This window comes from Rhinolophus sinicus, chromosome 17, assembly GCF_057876585.1.
Source record: "Rhinolophus sinicus isolate RSI-liver-muscle chromosome 17, RSI-T2T, whole genome shotgun sequence".
In the NCBI taxonomy this organism is placed as follows: domain Eukaryota; kingdom Metazoa; phylum Chordata; class Mammalia; order Chiroptera; family Rhinolophidae; genus Rhinolophus; species Rhinolophus sinicus.
In genome coordinates, this window is record NC_142517.1 from 62,098,511 (window position 1) to 62,122,105 (window position 23,595).

The 23,595-nt window shown below is 42.1% G+C and overlaps 1 protein-coding gene and 1 long non-coding RNA gene across 5 annotated transcripts in view; one reads left to right on the forward strand and one right to left on the reverse strand.

Moving 5' to 3' along the window:
* The window catches only part of LOC148754803 (uncharacterized), a 35,193-nt gene extending 14,834 nt beyond the window's left edge, over positions 1-20,359 (forward strand). The window contains exons 2-7 of one of the 3 annotated variants that reach the window (XR_016019789.1): positions 11,230-11,502; positions 12,243-12,324; positions 15,811-15,980; positions 16,557-16,636; positions 17,297-17,399; positions 18,217-20,359. This is a non-coding gene — a long non-coding RNA (uncharacterized LOC148754803). The remainder of the gene's footprint in view (positions 1-11,229; positions 11,503-12,242; positions 12,325-15,810; positions 15,981-16,556; positions 16,637-17,296; positions 17,400-18,216) is intronic. The other 2 variants (XR_016019788.1, XR_016019790.1) reach the window with 2 other exon arrangements.
* LOC109439936 (protein mono-ADP-ribosyltransferase PARP14-like) overlaps positions 1-23,193 on the reverse strand; it is a 45,692-nt gene extending 22,499 nt beyond the window's left edge. Inside the window, exons 1-6 of one of the 2 annotated variants that reach the window (XM_074330864.2) lie at positions 22,762-23,193; positions 15,691-15,824; positions 14,458-14,491; positions 9,807-10,049; positions 7,274-7,510; positions 1,482-3,763 (exon numbers count right to left, since the gene is read on the reverse strand). In XM_074330864.2, coding sequence (XP_074186965.2) covers positions 1,482-3,763; positions 7,274-7,510; positions 9,807-9,996 — 2,709 coding nt within the window. In that variant the 5' untranslated portion in view covers positions 9,997-10,049; positions 14,458-14,491; positions 15,691-15,824; positions 22,762-23,193. Of the gene's footprint in view, positions 1-1,481; positions 3,764-7,273; positions 7,511-9,806; positions 10,050-14,457; positions 14,492-15,690; positions 15,825-20,366; positions 20,922-22,761 lie in introns of those variants that run through there. The other variant, XM_074330848.2, reaches the window with a different exon arrangement.
* Positions 23,194-23,595: the final 402 nt, after the last annotated feature.

The following is a 23,595-nucleotide window of genomic DNA, read 5'->3' on the forward strand; positions in this document are numbered from 1 at the left end:
GGCCAACTGGACTTCCCCACAGACAGTGAGGAGCTATGGAAGCTTCTCAGCAGGAGAGTTAGTGTGAGCAGATTAATTGGCCAGATTAAGACCTCAGTAGAAGAGAGGAGAAGGCATGTGACCAAGTGATTTTCAAAAGAGTCACCAAGGACCAAGGCATAACAGATACTGTGGCATCAGAAGCCAAAACATCTATGGGAATAAAAGGAATGGAAGGAATGTCTTACTATTATTAGTGTTCAAGGTAGATGAGGAACGGAACCCATTCTAATTACTGACTCTTGGTCAAAAGTTTCCTATTTGTTTGACTTTTTTAAATGACAAACCAAATTATTTTTAACATTTGGAAATAGTGCAATGGTTAAGAGCCTAAACAGATTCCAATCCTGATCCGCCATTTGTTAGCAGTGGGGCATGGGCAAGTTACTTAAACCCTCTAAGTCTCATTCTTTCATCAGTGAAGTGAGAAGAATAATAATCTTGGACTCTACCTTATGGCATTGAATGAGGAAATGCATGCCAAGCACTTAGTATAATGCCTGGCACATACTAAATAATCAATGTTAGCTATTATTCTTGTAATTATTATTTAAAGTTACTATATAAGGAGGATGATCCACAGAATGGGAGAAAATATTTGCAAATCGTGTAACTGGTAAGGGACCTGTATCCAAAATATATAAAGAACTCTTAAAAATTCAGTGATAAAAAAGACAACCCTATTTAAAAGTAGGCAAAGGATCTGAATAGACATTTCTCCAAAGGAGCTATGCAAAAGGCCTTCCCTAGGAATCCCTTCTGCCCACAGTCCCCAAATTAATGAAGTAACAATTGGCACAGCAGGGCCTTCCAGGGCTGCTGTTCCCATTAGTTGAGCCTGTGTTGCAAAGGTTGTTAAACACGTTTTTTGAAAACATGTCACCCCCCTGGCAGACCTATAAGAATTATCCCTACATATTACCCAGACCCTGCCCAGGTCCACTGCCCACTGTCCTTTCCATATTTTCTTACTGGTGCTGGCTGCCAAGGATTCCTCAGACAAAGCCCCGCCACTTACCCTGGTTCAGCTTCATTAACAATATTCCTGTCCTCTGCACCCATCCTATGCTCTAATTCTTCTGTAGCTGCTATCAGTAAATTTGACAGGAAATTAACCTTAGATTCATCAAAATATGACAGATGTTAAGGCACTGAAAGAGGATAGAGAGCCTTGTACACATGAGGTATTGTGGATTTTCACATTTACTGGAAACCTAGTGATCTGAATACACAACCCCATACATAAGTGGCCAATCTCTTTCAGTAAATGCCACGGTGAAAGTAGCCCAATTTCTTAAGGAAATCTGTTCCCAGGCCAGGAGAGAGGGCATGGGGTTCTCCCCCTTGATTCAAGATTCAACCCTAATCCTAATCTTCCTTTGGCAACAGCCTAACTGGAGTTGCAGCCCCTTGGTGGGTGTTCTTTAAATAGGGACACTCACTGTAGCATTTTGCACCTCTTCTTGCAACCACTGGATCTTCAGGCCTCCGGGGCACAACAGCATTTGTCTGTTCCCGTGATCTTTTCTCAAGCGAGGCTGGACTGCTGCTGGTAAACTGGACGGCAAAGCAGTTTCAGGCAGAGTGTTTTTAAACATAGTTTTCGCAGTTTCAGGCAGAGTGTTTTTAAACATAGTTTTCACAGTTTCAGCAAAGGCCTCAACAGTCTTCTCAGCTGCATCCACAAGGTAAATCTCTTTCAAGGTGCGTCCTTCCCAGTTATATTGGAAGTTTTCCTTAATCGCCAAAACAATGGTCTCCACACACTGGGATAAGGGAAAGCCAAAGCGTCCAGAACTAATGGCAGGGATGGCTATGGATCTGTACCGGTGTTTTTCAGCCAAATGGAGACTTTCTTCCACGGCCCTCTTTAACAAGGACACACACTGCCGGGCATCGCTTTCCTTCCACTTGGGCCCTATGGCATGGATCACATGGTGGTATGGGAGCTTTCCTGCCTTTGAGATGGTAGCATGGCCAGGTAGGATCGTGCCTTTGTTCTTCACTATCTGCTCACAGTCTGCTTGGAGCTCACGACCAGCCGCTTTTGAAAGAGCAGCGGAAAGACCACCGCTGTGCCGGAGGTCCCCATTTGCCGAATTCACCACCACTTCCACAGGAAACTGGGTCAAGTCGCCCTGTTGTACAATCAGCGAGACTCCAGGGGCTAAGTCTGCCCGAGAGAAATGCTTCTGTCTGTCAGCGCCGCCTCCCTTCTCCTCTTCTTCGTTCTTCTGTAGTTCTATAAAACAATCAAATAACCGTTTGGCCTGACTTTTATAATACCATGCATCTTTTTGGAACAACTGGCTGGCTCCTGGCTTATCAACACAGATGCTTTTAATACAGACTGAATCCCTGGCTTGCTTGAAGATGTTTATTCCCTCGAGGACTTGACTCTTTGAGCCAGTTAGTAAAATGCCATTTTGTTTGTCAGCAGGATTGAATTCCACCTGAACATTTATCTTCTTTGCCTTTTGCAAGAAGAGCTTCTTCTGTGCCTTTAAATAATAAATAACTAAGGGAGGCTTTACTTCAATAAATCTCTCTATTTTCATGTTTCTTTCCAAAAAGTCAAGAAGGAAGCTGTGGATGTCGTTTACTTCTCTCACACAGCCTGCGATGACCGCAGCTGTGGTTTCTGAAGTTAATTCATTGATCATTACAGTCTTTGAGGAAGAGTTGTATTTCCTATGCAAATGGTGAGTGATGTCTTTCCACTTCTTGCCATTAAGAAATTCTCTGTCCTCGATGTCTATGCGCTTATAATTCAGGGCACTGACCATTTTCTTTTCAGCTTCTAATAGGACTTCAGAAGAACTGCCGGTTAAGAGAACGGTTGTACCCTCTAGTTCATAAATTGCAAGAATGTTTTGTGCTATAAAAAGAGAATTAGAGAATTCTGCTGAGTCGACCTGTTGCAAAAACTGGAAAACCGCAGGGGGAAGCTGAATGTTTTTCTGAGCCATGTTGTACACCTTTTCCTGGATTTCACACTTGACTTTATACACATCTGCATGGAATCCTTTCAAGTACACGTGTTGTGTGGCTTCATCATAAAAAATCTCCATGTCTGGGAACTCCGTGTGGAAACGCTCCTGTATACCGCTGTGGCACAAAAGAGAATACTTTCCTGCAGAAATGGCCACTTTTTCCTTTAGACTTTGCTCTTCTCTTTTAATTCTTTGTGTGGTGTTTTCTATTAATTCCTTGATATGTGGCTCCATGTTTTGTACATCCTCTGATTTCCCCACTAAGGTTACAATCTCCATAAATGTATCAAATTCAATCAAAATCCTGTCAGCTTCTAAATCATTTTTTATGGTGTCCCACACTACTGGATCCACTTTAAATGGTGTCACTTTATATCTAGACCTGATGTCAGAGAATGCTGTGGAAGCATCTTTCTTCCAGTTCTTGATTCTTAGTCTTCCTTCATTGACTAAGGTGGCTGCAGGTCTCACGGTAACTTCGCTACTGAGTTCGGACCATGTTAGCTCACAGTGACAACGTCTCACTTCTTCGTTTATCTCTTCAATGAGGTGATTATTTTTGTACAAGAACTTCCATAAAGGAAGAGCCAGTGATTCTCTAAATGGTGCTGGAAGTTTGATCAGAGGCTTCTCCCTTCCATACAAAGCTGTGCCCAGATAGGCATAGTATGGGAACACAGACAGCGGCATGTTATTGAAGTGAAGTTTCTTGGTCATGATGGTGCCTAACACTTAAAAGGAAAGAGAGAAAATAAGGTAATCCCAGTGTAGTATGTTTCAAATGAAAGCAAACAAGAAAACAAATTTCCTACTCTTGAGGGGAAAAAATTCTAATGTCTGTAGAACTTTGATGTTACAACATGTTATTAAAAAGCAGCTCTACTCTCAAAGTACTCAAATATAAATTGATATGTATTAACACTGCATAGGTGTTAATTGCTTTCCAGCCAAGATCACTCTATGTTGAAATTCTGTCACATCAATTCTATTTTCTGTTTTTCTGATAACACTGATCTATCACCACCAGGTTAAGAAACAAATAGGACTTTGGTCACAAGAAGGGGAGAATGTTTGCTCCAGTGTGAAGAATATTTTGGTGTTGAAAGCAAACAAAGCTTGTCTAAGAATCATGCTATTTGCTGCTTCTTGCACGTCTCACAACTTGAGGCTTCGTAGATGACTTAGATTCCATTAATACTTCTAGAGGAAGGAACACAGTAATAATTATCATAGCTTACCATGTGTCAGACGCTATTCTAAGTGCTTTACATATATTTAATTAATTTGATCCACACAACAACCCCTTGAGGAAGAGACTATTATTATCATCCCTACTTACAAATGATAAAGCTGAGGCTAGGGAAGGTTAGATAACTTGAATAAGGTCATGTAGAATGTTAATATCTGAGCTGAGATTCAAGCCAATCTATCTGACCCCAAAGCTCATGCTCTTGCTCCTCTACCAGGGGGTCCAAGCTGAGGCCATCCCCAAAGTCATCAGAGAGCCCAGCCCAGAGACTGATTCAGTAAGTCCTCACCTTCCCTGTCCCTGCTACAATCCACCTCCTGACACTTTTACTGGGACAGTGCCTAGGGTGGGAAATATACGTGTTTGTATACACGTGCACGCATGTGTATATGTGTGTGTGTGTGCGTGTGTGTGTGAGGAGAGAGACAGAGAAAGAGAGAGAGACAGAGAGACAGAGAGACAGAGACAGAGAGCGAGCACAGGGGGTGTACTCTCATTTTGTGTTATTTATTAGACAGGTAAAAGGGGTCTAAGAAGGAAGGGAATTGAAATGAGTTCCAGTAACAACTTGGATTAAAATAACATCCTTGTGATGGAAGGAGAACTGACTCTAGGTGGTGAACACACAATGTGACATATATAGATATAATACAGAATTGTACACCTGAAATCTATGTAACTTTACTAACAATTGTCACCCCAATAAATTTAAAAAAAAAATAACATCCTTGTGGAAAAATGGTAAAAATAACTTCACCTGTGCACGATTGGCTCCTAGGCCTGAGACAGACACAACAAGAACATGGCCTTCGGAGGTCCAGACACATAATTTTAACTTCCCAACATGGCCCCCTTCAGGCTCTGAGCCTGGGCAATACCGGTGACCACTAACATATACTGATCACCTACCATATAATAAGCACTTTGAAGTATAATTTCATTTAATCCTCACAACATTCCTCTGAGGTACGTAGTAACATGAACTCTGTTTTACAGATGAAAAAACAGAGGATTTGGCGGGTTAAGGTAATTTGCCCAAGATCACTAAGCTAGTAAGCACCAAAGCCAGGATCTGAACTTGGATCTATCTGATACAAGAACCATCATAGATGTCACCTTAATGTGCTTTAAGGTCTCCATCCTGTTTCCTCTTCTGTAAAGAAAGAGTAACTATAGCCAACTGTGCAGGTTATTATGGGGATTCAGTGAGATACTGTGGTAGAAAATGCAGCAAAAGAAATCTCATATGCAATAGGTGTTTAATAAAAGTTCCTTTCCTTAAGATTTTATGAATCAGATTTTATGAAGTTGACCCAAATAATTTCACAGTGAAGTGCCTAACATTCTTCTCAAATAGTCTACATAAAATACAATATTGCAAAATAAATTCTGTTCTTGATCCAGCTTTATCTACAATTTGCCTCAGTATTGGTAACCCACTGTCAGGGGTGAAATATCCCACAGGAAAAATTAGTATTATAGGTGAAGAGCAGATTGGGAAAAGGTAGAGAAGTTAGGAGCATAGATTATGAGGCCAGACTATCCAGGTTGAAATCCTGGCTCCGTCACTTACCATGTAACCGTGGTCAGGTTGTTTGACCTTTCTGTGCCTCCGTTTCTTTATTTGTTAAATAGTGATTACAATAATAGCAATGCCCATGAAGCAATGTCTGTGAATGTACTTTGTAGCACCCTGCAGAGCTACATAAGTCACAATTCTAAGAAGGAGCATCCAGAGAGAGAAAGGGAAAATCCATGTATCTCAGACGGTGGAGAATAGGGAATGAGTGAGCTTAGAGTAGGAGGCATGGTCAACATAGTCAGATGGTGCAAACAGGTCAAGAGAAATGGAACCTTTGAGAGTGCCTTCTGTTAACAGGTGTAGCTCTGGCATAAAATAAACCTTAACTAAATAGTTCTTATTATTAGTTGTACACATGTCACTAGACATTCTGAGGACACACCCAACTGCCCCCTGCCCACGAGATGTTCAAAATCCCCAAAGTTGTCAACTCCCACCATAAGCTGGGAAGTTCACTTCTCGAGTAGACAGCATTATGTAGCTCTTTCCCTGAACCCTAGAGCAGGCTGAGGGAGATATAAAGAACATGCAACAGAGGATCATCTTTTGTCCCTTTGCCCAAGGAACACTAGGTCTTTCATTCCATTTTAATCTAAGCCATACCTTCACCCCATTTTCTCCAACTCATAAAAGCTAAAAGGCGGCTCCTCCAAGTACCCCATGAAACAATTTACCTTAAGTGTGTGGCACACCACATGATCCTGTTTTATGCTCCCCCAGTTAACCCCAAGCACAAAGTTCCTTCTTTCCCTAAGACGTCTGGCTCATTAATTCCTACTCCTCAGCCTTGACCTCTGAACATCAATGGACTCTCCAAGATGACTTTGCACATGCCTCAGAGAATGGGCAATCTATATCTGCAAAACCCTCATAAGTGTTTTCCTAAGGTTCAGCTGGACATGGTTCTCGTAGGTTCACGGCAAAGAACAATCCAGCGGACGTCCACTGATCGTGTGAAATCACCCCTATTCATTTCTGAATGATGGCACTGACATGTTCCAGGGGAAGTGTTGATACTTTATAGGAATTGTATGTGTTTCTGAGTATTTGTTTACCTAACCTTGATGAAATTAACTTCAGAATTTCTACCAAGTGTACAGCTAAAAAACCAAATCATCTCTTTTAATACAGTATTTCCAAGATTGTAAAAATTATATGTTTTTCAGTTCATCATAGGTAGAGACTCATGAGAAAATATCCTTATATAAAAGCTTGACATTAGTTTTCTAAAGTTTGAATCACTGGACTCATTACGCATCATGTCCCACACGAACAGGATTACTAATTGGATTACCAATGAAATATGCAAATAAAAACCAAAATATATCAAAATTCAATTGATAACTGTTAAGATCTGCTAAAATGGTTTAGATTATGCCAGGTTTACAAAATAAGCCAAATAGATATTACCTTTTCTGTCAAAAAATTCAATCAGAGCTGAACTCTCTTCAGGAAAATATTCAATCCTGGCAACTCTTCCCCCTCCATTTTGAGGATTTTCAAATAAATGTTTTAAATTATAGTCATCAACACCAGGCGGCAGGTTTTCAACCCTAATTGTTTTTGTCATTTCCAAAAGTATTGGAGAAAGTTGAAGTTTTTTCACTGAATGGTGCTTGATACAGTCATTAACAAATTTCGTGGTATCTACAAAACAAAATCAATCAACGTAAAGTTATGATTATATCTTTATATTATACAGAAGAAACTGAATATGAATTAAGATAAGGGGGGAGCTAAGCACTCAATTTTTAGATGCAAGATTTTAATTCCTAAATAAGAATTTACATGCCTAAAACTCCCAATCTCTGAAAAAACGAAGTACATATGAATGTCTTACCCAGATTACTGCCACTGAGCTGTGTGCCTACCTCTGCTCCAACCCTCCTTGACATCACCACCTGAATTCTCTTTCTATAATACAAATCTCATTTCACCTCTTTCTAAAGTCCTTCAGTGGCTCCCCATTACCCGCAGCCATGAGTTCATACTCCTTAGCTAGGCTTACGATGCCCTTGGCTATTTGACTCCAAACTAATTTTCAAATATCACCTCGGGTTATGGTCTGCCATTTTATTTTCCATATCGCCACAAACACTAGTCATTACTTTGAAAACCGATTCTCTTTTGCCTTTGTACATACAATTTCCTGTGCCTGAGATGCTCTTCTCGAATTTTTTTATCCTGGTTTATTCCTCCTTCAGGACTCAGCCCAATTATCTCTTTCAAATAAATAAATATTGATGGTGGACCTACAATGTACCTGGCACTCGGCTAGGAGCTGGAGATACAGTAATGTATATAACAAATCCGTAACCATTCACCATCCAGGACTGAGGAAGTCTTAAAATCAAACAAATGTCTGATTGTGGGATCAAACGAGGTGGGAAGACTAAGGATTCCCAGAGTAAGTGGTCACTGATCTGAGTTTTGAAGGATGAAGAAAAGTTTACCAGACAAATAAGGGGAGAAAACATTTCAGGCAGAGGGAACAACAGTGGCATGAAACAACATAGTATATTTGGGACCTGACAGACTGGTACTTCTGGAGTATAAACTTCATAGAAGTGAGTAGGCGGGGTAAAACCAAGCCTCCTTGTTTGGGTCCCCTTTCCTCCCATTCTCCACAGCTTGCTGTTCACAGCCGAGGAAGGCAGCTTGTCCTTTTGCATCTTCATTATTCATTAACATATGGGTTTCCTCCCTGCCCCATATGGGTTCCTCAAGAGCAGGAACTCATCTCCAAGAATTACTCATCTCTGTACCCACAGCACCTAGACTAGTGAACTACAGTAGGTATTCAAGATTTTTGATCAATGAACAACAGCCAGTCTGTTTAGTTTTACCTTTATAAGGCATAATCATAAATTTAAAATAAGAATAGCTCCCTTTATTGAGTCCTTCCCATGTCTCAGGTACTGTGTTATGAGTTTTTCAAACATTATTTCATTTAATCTCCACACAAACTCTGTGTAGGTATTATTATCTCCGTTTTATAGGTGAGGAAAGTAAAACACACAGAGGCAGTAACTTGGCCAACTCAGATAATTACTTAAATGGTGAAGCTAGAATTTTGACTTCATAACCTATGCTCTTAATGAACCATTCCACGGTCATGGCTATGAACAGTGAGAGCTTGGAACTGGACAATGTCCTTGTCTTTCTGGAGATGGCTCTTCTAATCTCAGAGACTGGACAGACTCCTCACACAGATCTCAATGTGCACTCATTTTCTGTAGCACAGGCACTTTCTCTCCCTGCACGTGTGGATGAGCATGAAAGTCCTAAGAAAATACGTGGTAAAGGGGCTAAGGGAAGAGGCTGTACAGAGGTGTGCGGCCTGGGTTTAAATCCAATTATTCCATTTATTACCATCTCTGCAGCTCTGTCTCCTCAAGTGTAAAATGAGGAATAATAATAATCTCAAAAGGTTGTTGAAAGGAGCGAGTCAATGAACACATGTAAAGAGCTTAGCATAATACCTGACTTATAGTAACATTATATGAATATTTGCTATTATTATTACTTTCAAGTCCAGTTTGGTAACACAGATCAATATTTACTTCTCCCAATGAGGTAACACACGTGAAAATGCTGACTCCTCTGCCTGGAATCACTTTAATAACCTTAGACTGTAAATTTCTATTTGGGTGTGTTCTCTCTCTCTCTCTCTCTCTCTCTCTCTCTCTCTCTCTCTCTCTCTCCTTCTCTCACACACACACACGTCATCTAATAAAGTTCGTTCTACTAAACATATGAGAATTTGGATTCAAACCAAATGTGCTTCTCTTTCAAATAAAAAAGGATCTATATTAACTAGAAGTCCTCTCTTACTAGCTACTAGAAAGAGTCAAATTTTCAGAGATAGTCCATTAGCTGGGTGTCCCAAATCCCAAAAGTGGGGTGCAAGAAGACTGGCAAATGAAGCATCAATTAATCTTACCTATATATTTTTGAAAGGTAACTACGGCAACATCAAAATCTCGTATTACTTCGACTTCAAAATCATCACTGGACAGGCCACTTATGTTCTCCACTAACAAGATTAACATTACATCAGTCACATTTGCTTGGAGATTTTTAAATGCAACCAAAGAGGGAATATTTTCACATTGGTCTGGGATGTCTTCCATTTTCTCTGATCTTCTATCGAGAGAGATTTCTGAATCCAGTTCTTCTGGTGTATCTGATTTTAGGATACAAAAGAAATCACAATGTTATATTTACTACCATAGTCTTAGCAATGTAAATTATCATGAGACACTGCCATCTTTCCTTCCCAATTTCTTGGCTAACCCAAATAAAAACAGATTTTATAAGGCTTTTCACATAAATTAATTAAAAACAAAATGTACCATGTTATTATTATTTTCAATTGTATTACACCTTTTCCAGTGACACATATTTCTATCATATTATAATTATTGAGTTCAGTTTCCCAGAGAAAGGAACATGTTTTTGCACCCTTGTATTGTTGGCACATAGTATATATATACTTGAGGCTCAATAAAAGTTTGCTGAATTGGAGATTTACTGCTTAGACCGCTGGAGGAAAGCAAGAATATCTGATGATGCCCAAACATGGGCATCATCTAACACATTATGCTCTGAAAAGCAATACGTTCTCATCACTGAAGAAAAAAAAAAGATACTTGCACTGAATGACTAAGAAATACAAATAGAAGATAAAACGGCCTAGAGAGCTGTATGTATATGTCAAACTCATTGAATAGCAAACATTCCAGCCAGTTTGTTCCTCTCTACTGTTGACCATAAGTGAATTATACATACGTATAAGGTCAGTCTCACTCTATGCTTGTCCAGTGCAGTATAGCATGATGGGTACTACCGTGTTTCCTCGAAAATAAGACCAGGTCTTACATTAATTTTTGCTCCAAAAGAAGCATTAGGGCTTATGATCAGAGGATGTCATCCTGAAAAATCATGCTAGGGCTTATTTTCCGGTTAGGTCTTATTTTCGGGGAAACACGGTATATGATCTTTAGGCATTCTTTGAGCAACTATTCAGTTGGGGCCCTTATTATGTTCAAGGTACTGAAAGTGGGGAGAAGGGTGCATACAATAAACATTAGGTAAGGAACTTACAGAGTTGCTAATGGAAGTATTTAAGAAAAATGAGAAAGGGAACTGACTTATGTAAATGTTTATTATGGCAGAGTAAAATGCTATGTACTCATCAAATCCATTTAGGTTTTTTTCCGTGAAATATTTCCAAGGTTTTTTACAGTTCAATTCCTACAGTAGAGTTCATATGGCTAACGGAATATGGGTGGAAGTGGTAAATTTCACTTCCAAGCATGGCCAATACAAGTCTCCTTCACATGGATCTCCATTCTCCATTGCAGTGATCTTGAAGGCCACATATCAAGGATAACAGTATCAAAAATGGAAGAAGCCTGCATTTCTGAATGACTGCATGAAGAGGTCTAGACTCCCCACATGACCCTAGTCGCCTACTACACTGAACTGGGATATGGGGCTGTTTGTTACAACAGTTAGATCACTCTGACAAATGCTCCTGCTACGTGCTGGAGGTGGCACTACGCACACACACTCATGCCAAATAAAAAATAGCTTAAGGATTCAATAACAGTATAAAATAGCACTCAATGAGACAGGTAAGACAAACCAAAATGACTACTGGGCTATACGAGGGTGAGGCTATACGGGTTCAACCCCTGATTCCACCATTCTTTAGCCATGTGACCTCAGGCACATCTCTTAATTATGAAATGAGACTATTGGACTAAGCAAATATTAAGAGCCTTTCCAGCGATGTAGTTTTATGACCCTGTGACTATTAAAAGCTTCTTCACAAGGGAAGCTTGGTTACCTGTCTAATAAACAGCATCAACGATTAAGCCAAGATTCCATGAAAAAGAGATAAAAGGATTGGGTTGGCTTAGAAGGCTTTAGAGAAGAGGAGGAAACTGAGTAGATCTTGAAGGGTATAGAAAAGCGGGGTAGAGACTGTTGTGAACAGCAGAAGTACAGGCAGAGTGTCCTGACTGCACCAAACTATTTAGAAAATGGTCATGTGACCAATAAAGCTTCATCCAGAACGTGGTTTGGACTTTATCTTGCTGTTGGTGGTAAGGGTAAGTAAGGGAATGCTTCTGTGAAAAGGACGACGTGATATCCAGCAAGGGTACAAAGAACTGGTCAGATTTAAGGAGAAGGACATCAGGTATAGAGAGACTAAGCAGGGTGCTCCTGCCACCCGGGATTTGTGAGGTAATAATAGGAGTCTGGGGGGAAGAAGGAATGGATGAGAAAAACTTTTTTAAAAAATTGATACATTTCTGTGACCAATATATGTGAAAGCTCAAAGAGGAGAAATGATTGAAATTTCTAATAGGTAATGGGAAGACTAGTTGTGCACTTCAAGAGAAATAACGAAGCCAGAAGACGGCACTGGTTTGGGGAAGACGACGACACAGGTGGCTTCAAACATATTGGCTCTAACACATTTTCTAACAGGAGGGGCAGACACAAAGTCTGGACTTTAGAAGAGAGTTCTGGCTAGAAACACACACTTGGAAAAATCAGAATTAGCTGACCACAAGTGACCAGTATTTCTCTGTTCTTGCTCGGTCTCTTCTGATTCTCCCACTTGCTGGTTTCTACCTTTCTGGCACAGCCTGACTCAGCTTAGCCTGGAACAGGACACTGGCGTAGTGCTCACATCCCCTGATGTTGCTGTGTGCCTTCATAGAACTTTCTCTGCTCTGTCAACTGCACGCCAATCTTTACCTTAAAGCTCTGGGTTTCAGGCATGCCTAGTGCCTTCATGGTGCAGCATTCTCTGATCTCCTCATCCGTGAGATATGGAACCTATTAGAGAATCACCCTCCGTCCTCATTTTGCTCAGTTCTGAAAATTGACTAAACCATTCCAATTAATTTCAAGAGTCCTATTTAGAGCTATTGTCAGAACTCAGTGTGGAGCAACTATTCAACAAAGGACCTGCTCTTCCATCTCTTAAAAGGGTCAACTTAAGTATCTTGTTGAAGACTACCCAACTTCCTAGCTGATTACTATCGTTAGAGTTTAGGTCAGGTAGCAACAGATTAGTAAATGGGTCTAAAATTTCCAGGACAATGAAAAGCCCATTGGTGGAGTAGGGCTGGATGGCTCTTCATGAGAATACACACACTTGGGGTTTTAAGCAAATCTGAAGCAGTGCTAACAAATCAGTTAAGACAGAGTTAGGGTAAAATCTATGAAACCATAAGAAACACAGACTTGATTAAATTCTAGATGCAGGAAATGGTACAGATATAAATACAGAAACATAAAACCACTTCCTGGACTGAAATTGAGCTTGAGGCTACGGCACCTAAGGCATCTTCCAAGAAATAGATAAGGATTTAGAGAGTCACAGTGAACATTGGGAGTTGAGTGAGCCAGTCCAATATCGGAAGAATGGAAGGCAGAAATTACACTAAAGAGAACAAAAAGAAAAAAAAATCCTATCTCATAAGAACCATGAGATATTTAAGGAAACCATGCATACTAGATTCTACAGTTTAACAGTACATCCATGCTAGGTAAAAATTATATATACACATATATACATATATATATATATACACATCTATGTGTATATATATATATATATATTTATATTATATATATATTTATATTATATATTTATTTATATTTTATATATTTATGTATATATATAAAATTATCCAGTCATTTTACCAAGTAAATGCAGTTCTCACCCTAGTGCCATTTTCAAAAAGAGAAAATTGCAAAAATCGGAACATGTTCTCAAGATGATTTCAACTATAGAGGACAATATTTACATATTTTTTAGAATTCCTTTTCCCTAAGATCTGGATATAAGTATCACTTTATCTTTCTTGCTCAGCCATTCAGTGCAGTTCATCATTTCCTCCCCTTTATAACAGCATGCTTACCCAGGAAAACTAATCACTTCTTTAGTAAACGTCAGGTGGTACTATAGGCCAATGCCCAGACACTAGTCAAGCAGCAGAGTCTACAATAGCTACCAGGTGTTAGGCTGTTTTCTACAGCAGATGGGACCAGAAGAGTTTCTGCTGGTCTGCAGGGCTGCACCCACATCCTACACTCAGCACTCAGGATCTTTCATACACAGTGAAACTACACCTTCCTATCGTGGCTCCAGAGAACAGCACTTTCCACACTCAGTGCTCAGAAACTGACTTAGCCACACATGGCACCCATGACACGTAATATCCTTGCTTCTTGATGGCAGGTTGGGCACAGGGACTCTAAAGGTCAGTTCATCACAACTTTCCAAGCACCTCATTGCCCTCCCATCAACTGCAAGTTGTCTCCCAGTCCCCACAGAAAGAGCTGTGCCCATCCTTCTGACCTGAGCCCTTACAACTTAGGAGGCTCCCCTAGTGTTCACCCTCTGCACAGCTGGCTGAGAGTATATAGATGATGCGGCCCAAGGCATCTCCAAGCTGAGCAAACCCTGCCTTGTGAAGTCAAGAAGAGAAGGATGATGTCTACAAGTGCCATCTTTAATAAATGTAAAACCGCGTGGTGAAGGCCAATCATCTCAACAGAGATCTTACCTGGTTCTTTGGCATGTTCTTTGGTCTTGGATTCCTAAAATCCAAACAATAAAGTAGCATTAATAAATTACAAATAAATTACTTACATTAAGAAAATGTGCTGCGACCAATCTGAAGATGGAGGGTCAATAGAAACAATAATGAAAAGTTCTGGCAATGATGCCGTTGAATGCACCTCATGTATAGTGGCATATCCATTTACTCAGCACAAAATTCACTGGTAAAAGTGAGTCACAAATAACAGAAACCCCAATGAACACTAAGTGTCCGGGGTGTGGGGTAAGACTTATCTTTCCTCCGTTCAACATTTCTTTTTTTCTTTTTTTTTTCTTTTTATTGGGGAAGGGGAACAGGACTTTATTGGGGAACAGTGTGTACTTCCAGGGCTTTTTTCCAAGTCAAGTTGTTGTCCTTTCAGTCTTAGTTGTGGAGGGCGCAGCTCAGCTCCAGGTCCAGTTGCCGTTGTTAGTTGCAGGGGGCGCAGCCCACCATCCCTCGAGGGAATCGAACTGGCAACCTAGTGGTTGAGAGGATGCGCTCCAACCAACTGGCCATCGAGAGCTCAGTGGCAGCTCAGCTCAAGGTGCCTTGTTCAACGTTAGTTGCAGGGGGCGCAGCCCACCATCCCTTGCGGGACTCGAGGAGTTGAACTGGCAACCTTGTGGTTGAGAGCCCACTGGCCCATGTGGGAATCGAACCGGCAGCCTTCGGAGTTAGGAGCATGGAGCTCCAACCACCTGAGCCACCTGGCCGGGCCAACATTCCTTGAATGTTGCCTGTGAACAAGCATTGTGCCATTTGCTTTTCAGAGGTTGCCTCATCTAATCCAACGAAGTAGATACTATTACTATACCATTTTACAGCTGAGGAAACACTTAGTACATGCAGTATGGCTCACTATCCCCTCAAAACAATGTAAAAATAAGACAAATAAGCAAGTTCCAGGTTAAGAGCACCCAGGACAAACAGACGCAAAATTTCACATCTCAAACCACCCTTATTATAACTCTCAAATCTTGACTTTTCCAAGTGTCTAAAATCAAACAAAAATGCCCCCTCCTTCATTATTTCATACCTACCCTCCCACTAGTCTCCCTCCACATCTGTAAGTTTTTTTCTCTCACTCCATATTGATTTACACTTTGCATTCCACTACATTTTCCTCATTGTGCTTCCCCGCCCGGACACCTTGGGAGAACACTTTCCTTCCCTTTTACTCATTCCCTTACTTACATTCGTTGAGCTTTTCCCCTCGGAGTCATCATGGACGTCATCTGGGGCTGTGGGCAACTGGAGAGTTAACTTGAATGTTCCTTTTCCTGGCCATACTAACTCATGGTTCTGTCTCTCCAGAACTTTCTGCCGAACTGAAATATTAAAAAGAAGAAGGAGGAGGAGAAGAAGAAGCCAATTGTCAATAAATTTGTACTCACAAAAATTATTCCATGATTTCTACAGGCTTTGTCATCATCAAGCAATAGTTTGGTCAGTTTCCCAAGAGAGGTCTTGTGTAGTGAAAAGAGGTAAAGATTGGCAAACAGACTTGGATTTGAATTCCATCTTTAAACTTTTTTTTTTTAAACTTCAGCATGTTCAAAAGTCTCAGTCTTCTTGTATATTAATAAATAATTAATGAGGACTGTCTTATATGGGTGTTGTTATGTGGCTTAAGTAGAAGAAACATTACAAAGAATTTAGTACAGAACCTGATGCTCAGTAGGTACTCAGAAAGGGAACAATATTTATTCTACAGTAAAGGGAAATAATTACAGCATCCCTATGGTTAGCTGGGTGTTGGGGCCTGGCATGATAAAAGCCATGTTTTAGGAAAGTGATGCATGGCCAGGAGCAAGAATGACCAGGGAACTAGGTAAAAAGCTGTTTCAATCCATTCTTTAACCTGTGAAGATACGCGCCTCACATTCATTAGGAAAAGGAGTAGAGAAGAAGGGATGGGAGAGATTTTTTTTTAATTTGCAATTTAATTAAAATTTTAATTAAAAATTTTAAATTTAATTTAAAATTAATTAATTTTAATTAATTAAATTAATTTATTTTTCATTTTTCAATTTAATTTAAAAAATTTTTTAATCGGGCAGAGGGCTGCAGTGAAAAAACTGAACAGTGGACGTAAGCATTCAAAAACCTGGATCGAAATTCCAACTCTGTCACAAACTAGGTGAGTGACATTGAGAAAATATCTCAATTTTTCTTGTCTGTTTCTTCACTTAAACCAGTGTCTGTGAATGAATTTTATAACACCCACAAGAGCTATGCAAACATAAGTTACAATCATAAAAAGAAGTAGCTTAAGGGTAAAGAGTATACCTCAGACTGTGGAGAGCAGAAAATGAGTGAGCTTCAACAAGGAGGTGTGCTTGACAGAGTCAGATGGTACAAAGAGGTCAGAGTGAAGGGGAACCTTCAGAGTGTCCGACTGTTCACAGGTGTAACTCTGCCACAAATGTTGGGTTACCATGTTATATTCTGACACGGTTGGCCTGATCGGGCCAAGGCTACAGGTAGCAATCTTTCAAAAAGAGGGACTTGAATAGCTTTTGCGCCTCAACAATCCATGAAGGGATGGGGGAGGTGAGGTCTTAACTGGATGCCAACTGGATGAAACAGACCCCAAAAGCAATATGAGAAAGAACACCAGTCTCTAATTTCACTCTTTATGGGAGAGAAATGTTTTCACACAGACCCCAAGGAGCTGCCCTCAGGTAGAATGAGGACAGGAGAAGACCCCTGAAGCCACAGAGGAAGCTCCGTTTTGTAAGCCAAGTTGGCCAGACCCCCATGGACCTCTGTAATGCATTCCTTGTATTATTCCTTACAGTTTGGTGGATCCTATCCAGGCATCTAAATGTGCCAACCTGTTCTGTGGATAAAATGTATGTGTGGGCACTACCACTGCAAGAGAGCAGATGGCAGCAATATCAGTAAGTGCTCCCTAGCAAGGTGAATCTGGGAGGAAAAAGAGCTGAAACTCTGACGTCAAGCCACCCTTATCCATGTGGACGTCTCCCTTCTGCTCCAACCTCAGACCACCCACACGTTATTTATAGAGAAGATGGGTCCCCTTACACAGAAAATGACAATAACCAGGGGCCAAATTATGACCAGAAAGGATGATACATGTACACCTCTAAAACGGGGTTTAAAATCCTCTAAATCAATTTATATGCAACTTTTCAGAAATTTAGTTAAACCATGTAAAAGTAAAATACAGTTTCTAAATAGTTCCTGGGCGCTATAATTTCTACAGAGAAATATTGGTGGGCTCATTCTTATTATGTGAATTATATGACTAAAGTCATGTTACACTATGGGCCTGCTGCAGCCACTTCCTGTCATAGAGGGGGAGGGAGTGGCTGCAGAACTCTTATCCTAGGACAGCTAGTCACTCATTGTTACCAAATTCCTGGCAACTTGCTGCTCTGAAAGTGGTTCTCCTGGTAGGAAACTGAAACTGAATAGGGACTTTCCACGTTTCAAGAAGTTTGACCATAAAAGGTCTTGAGTTGCACTAAGTTCTGAGATATCTGTGTTGAGAGTAATATGAAGGGGCCATGGGAGTGGCCTGGGGGTGGAGGAAGGGGGTCGTGGGATGGGAGATGTGAAGGAAGAGACTGAAATCAGTTCTGCTTTGAGGGGCTACAACAGAATGATGTTATCATCACAAAATTATATATTGCACTGGTTGTATTTTTAAGCTGTTTCTACTTTCTATAATCATTTCCCTTTTTGTTCATTCAGGGTTATCAACAAACAACAGGGATTCCCAAACTTTAGTACAGCAAGGTCACCTGGGGTGCTGATTCAAAGTCCAAATTCCCACCCAGCCACACTCAGCGTTCCTGAGTCTACGCAGAGCGGGGGCTGTCGCTGTTTAAGCTACTGTGAGTTGGGACGCAGGGGATGTGTGGCCCCAATTTGAGAACTACTCCTGAGGTTAATGGGATGCTGAAGAAGTGAGAAATGTCCCTAAAGGGCAGGCCCATGGTGATGTTAACAGCTATAATCAAAGTGGTAACATCCCTTGAGGAAAAGACTTACAATGCACAGCTGCCTTTCTGAGCATTCCTTGGTGAAATTAGTCCTTGGAAAACTTGGTATGTTTTCATAAAGGCTCTGAGCCAACAGGGTCTCCTGTCCCCTCCCCACCTCACTTCCTTCACTCTTATCTGTGCACCCCTCTGCTCTCTGGGTTTCATCTTCCCTTTCTAGATCCCTGCCTAGAGCATTCCAATTGCTCTCCGGGCCTTGTAAGCCTCCTTGCCTCTCTTCTGGCCCAAATGCTCCTCCAAATCCAGTAACAGGAAGGCAGGATCAGGAGTTGTCCACATCCTTTCCAATGAGATGCCAATGGAAAAAGCGTGTGCTCTAGAAGCAGCAGGTCACGTACCTCCAGTACAGGACCTGGTGGGTATCTTAAGCAAGCAGATACTTGGTGGGTATTTGTCCTCCCCCTTTCTTAAATGGCAACAGCAAGGGGAGGAGGGGAGAAGTCAGCTGCTCAATTGCCTGTGGGGAGGGACCTTCCCCCCCAAAAGCTTAAAACTCCCAACCACTTTCAACCCAATCTGAGGACTACCTTGAAACTGAGGGAAGAAGTGCCAGGAGGACTCAATACTGTGTTGATCAACAGCACGCTGCCTTCCCCCTCCAATAACTATTTCACCCAGAGAATGTGATTTTAGGCAGTGCCTCTGCCGCTCTCCCAGGTAATCCTAAACCACTGGGAATCTCCATGACCCATGGGGAAATCCCCATGACTTCTCACATTGCTTAACCCCTCACCTTCACCACCTAAAAATTAACAGAAATTAAAGGGACCCTCCTTCTCCCTCCTTCTCAAATGGAGCGTTGACCATTCCCACAGAATCAATTACCAAATCCAGAACAGTACACAAATATGTATCTATCCCCACACTGACTTTCAAGGACTCACTGGTCCTCACTTAGCTCGCCGCATGAATCTCTTAAAAGGTCTTATTTTCATAGACTTTCCCAACAGAAATCAATGTACGCATTTTCAACCAAATTTATCTCCCTAAAGTATAGGGACATGTCTCTCCCCTACTTACCTGTGGGGGAAAGTTCATACTTCTTATGGTATCATACAGATAAGGTCCTCTATCATCTCAACCCAACTTTCATCCTCAGCTCTTCACAAAAAGGTTTAATAATAGAAAACCTAAGATTTTTTTAAAATAAGAACCTCTGTTGCAATCTTACAAAATTTTGCAGAGCCCACATGTTCTCTTTATTATCTAGTCTACAGACTTCCTCGTGCACAGGGGTTAGTAGACGACCCTCTGGTCAAGCCATCCTGCATGTTCCCTGAAAGATGCCTTGTGCTTTCCTGCCCCAGCACTTACTCATGCAGGGTGCTGCCATCTCAAGAGCCTCCCTAATATTTCGCCTCTCAGGAACTGAATTCACCCTCCGGAGTCAGACATGACTGTCCCTGGAAACTTTATCTTCCCTTAAAATCATATTTCCACAAACCTCTGGAGCTCTAGAACTGCTGCTGAAATAGGCAGAAGACAAAAATTGCAATGGAATTGCAACTCTGCCATTAACACACTATGTAGCCTTGTAAAAAAAAAAAAAAAAGAGGTGAGTGAATCAGCCACCAGTCAGCTATTTTCTGTTCTATCTTGCGCGGCTCTGCGGCCCCCTCCAAGCAGCACCGGTGAGCGCCTGGGAGCACAGGGGAGAGGGACCCCAGCGCCACCTCCCTCCCACCCCCGTGCATTCTTTGTCCATTCTGCAACCCCTCAGGCCCTCCCCGATCGCCGCTGCTGGAGCGAGGCATAGTCTCCCGCTGCGTGCCCCAGTTCCAAGTCTCCCTGGGGAAAAAGCCCGGGTGCCCCCTGTCATCCACCCCCCGGGCGGCTCACCGTCGTTCGGGAAAAAGAGCACCAGGAAGCGGGCCGGGCTTCCGGGCTCTTGGCGGACCTCACACTCCCCGCCTCCAGATCTTTTAGGGCTCTGGAAGTACATCTGCAGCTTGGTGCTCAAGTTCTTCGGTGGGTCGAGGCCCCAGGACCCCTCAACCAGCAACGGGAAGCGGCCGGGCTCGGCCATCCTCGGCTCAGCTCGCCCGTCCCGCACTGCCAGTTCCACCCCAACTCCCGGCGGTTAACTTTGCCTCTTTCGCTTTCGTTTCCTGGAAAACTCCTCCCTGTCCTTAGGTTCTGCCTTTAGCAGTAAAAAGCAGCCCCGGATTTGTTTAGTCTCCCACCCACCTCATCCCCCAAATCTTCACCTTCATCTGGGGCCCACAGCAAAGGCTGCCCATTGCCACTCCCCGCAGTGGATCTCCCTCCATTTGTGCACACAGGTCCCTAAGCTCAGGGCTTGTGCCACTCACACATGTGCCACAGGTGAAATCAAAAGCTTTGGGTCACAGGACCTCGTGCAACCACAAAGTTTTATTTTTGCCACAGACCGACATTTTACAAGAAAATGAAATGGCTCATCAAAACTGTGACTCTTTAGTATGTTTAGGGCCCATTGGGGAGTTTCTTACAACAATCAATTAATTGACAGAATTTTCCTTGCTTTCCTTCTTTTGAAATTTGTTCCCTGATCTGTTAATATCATTTGTCTAGAAATTGGGGAGTGGGACAGTACATTCACAGTTTTTTATGGAATATTTACTAGGTGCCATGTACTTGGGATGGATTCAACAGATGAACACAGTTTCTGCCCTCTCTGACCTCACAGAGCTGTGGGAACAGAGGAGTTCGGACACTGAAATAAGTTCTCTTGGAAGGAACATACAGGTGCTTCCGGAACAAATTAGGAGGGGCTCAGGAGGGTTTATGGGGAAGTGACATGTAACCTGAGGCCTAAGGATGATGGGGATAACCTTGGAGGGGTAAAAAAAGCGAGGTCCGTAGTGTGATTTATTTGCGCAGGAACGCTCTAGCTGCTGTGTGGCACCTAGAACAGAGGCAAGGAGATCACTAAGTGGCTACAGCAGTGTGCCAGGTGAGAGATGAGGGTGGCTGAGACCAGGGTTCTCACAGAGGAGGACCTTCTGAGAAATAACGGAATTCCCCACGGTTGTTGAAAGCACAGCTGCAGGACTTACTAAAGGATGTGGGCAGTGAGAGAAGATGCTCAAGGATGACTCCATGGTCGTCCATGGGTGGCCTGAGCAACTGGCTCAATAATAGTGACATCTACCAGGTGGGAGCACCAAGGGAGGCCAGAAATGTGGGAGAGAGGCTAGGAATGTGTGTATCCTTGACCCATAATAAAAGAGTGTTTCCAGTGAGAAGGAGGGATTATCATTCAAACACTACCAAGGTATCAGGTGAGAGAAGTGTCTCTTGGACTTCTGGGGACCTGTCAAGCACTGTCTCCTAGTGAGGGAGCAGGAGACAGAAATGAGTGGACAGAGGACTGAAAACAAGGGAAGGAAGAGGAGGCAACAAGCTTAGTCTGCGATTTCCAGAAATGTGACCATGAAAAGGAAAAAGGAGTCAGGCAGCAGCTTATGGGGTTACAGGATCAGACATTTGTTATGCTAATTTTCTGGCCTTTAAAACATTTTTAAGATGGAAGAGTCCTAGGCATATTTAAATACTGATAGAAAGAAGTGAAGGTTTCCACAGGTTGTGGAAAAAGATGGGAGCGGATCCTGAAAGCATTAACTCTAGGAAGCGGACACTTTACCCACTGCACCAGGAACAAGGTGGAGATTGATTACAGATGTTGGTAATTCTGAACGACTTAATGGGACAGAATGGGAGTTTTCCCTGCTGAATTCTGTTTTCTCTGTGAGGAAGTGGTCAGTTCTTAGACTCTTAGGTCTTTGGCTCTTAGAAGCAGCCAAAATTAGAGCTGCTTCTTCCTACAGGACGGGGCCTGGCATATTGTCTCTTAATCACAATGAAACTGAATTTCAAAATGAAGAGAACCAGAGATGGGCCAAAGACAGTTTACTGGACTTTTATTCCTGATCTACAATAAAGCTAAACAGTATTCAGATATTGTCCTCTGCCTCCAGTTTTCTACCTACAGGTGGCGATCACCATCCAGTCCAAACCACCCTGGTCCCCAATGGAGGAAGTGGGAAGGACACAGAAGGGCCAGTCACAGCTCTCAGCCACACAATAGTGACCGTTTCCGCACAAGGCATCCCACCCCAAACCACAACTAAAATCAACATCTTTCTCGCCCCAGAGTTTGGGGGTCCAGAACTGGGCAAACAGTTTATATTTTCCCTCATATTATCATTTTACAAGAAATAAAATCAGAGTAAAACTGAAACCCTTTACTTACAGTAGAAGTTTCAGCTGGTCAATTTCTGTTTTGCTTTCAAGGATGTATTTATTTATCAGCAGTGTGCATTGCCACTCGAGGTCTGCTCATCATCCCTGGGCGGACTGGGAAAACACTATCAGAGGATCAGGATGGCAGATCTTGAAAGTCAAGGAAAGAAAGTTCTACAAGAAGCATATTGTTGACCATCGTCAGCCCAGGAAGTACTCTGTTTCTCTCCTAAGTTGTTACAACCCTATTCACTGTTGAACTTGTACCCTCCTCCTCTCCCAGTGTGCTTATCTTCTCTCTCAATTCTCTGTCTCCAATGGCTGTCTCCCTCCTGAAACTCATTGTCTTCCAATGAAGCAAGTGTCCTCTCCAGGCCTGGGGATGGTGGCCCTCCAACATAGGAGTGGCCATGTTCACATGGCTGTTTCTCGGTTCTCCTGCCACCTTACGGGCACAGCTGATCTTAATATAACAACCCACATCTGCGTTTTGGGGCAGCACTTCTCTTTTTCTGCTTCTTCTAAATTTCCTATTTCAGCTTCTCTGCAAACTTCTAGTATCAAGCTCCTTTCAACTTCTCAACAAGCTTTTCTATAAACTTCTCTAATTTCCCCATTCCTGCCATTGCATTGTGTATTGGGGAGAGGGGTTTTCCCATCTATCCTGAATCAGTGTGTTGTGAGCTCCTCATACCTACCTCTCTGTCTCAAGTTGCCCCTGAAACTCCTGGCCCAGCCCCCCCCCCCCCCACCACCAAATAGGATGTGACTTCAGAAGTGAAGCAAGCCATCCTCTTGGGTACAACTCCAAGTTCAGTCCTTAGAGGGAGTCACCTGATAGACA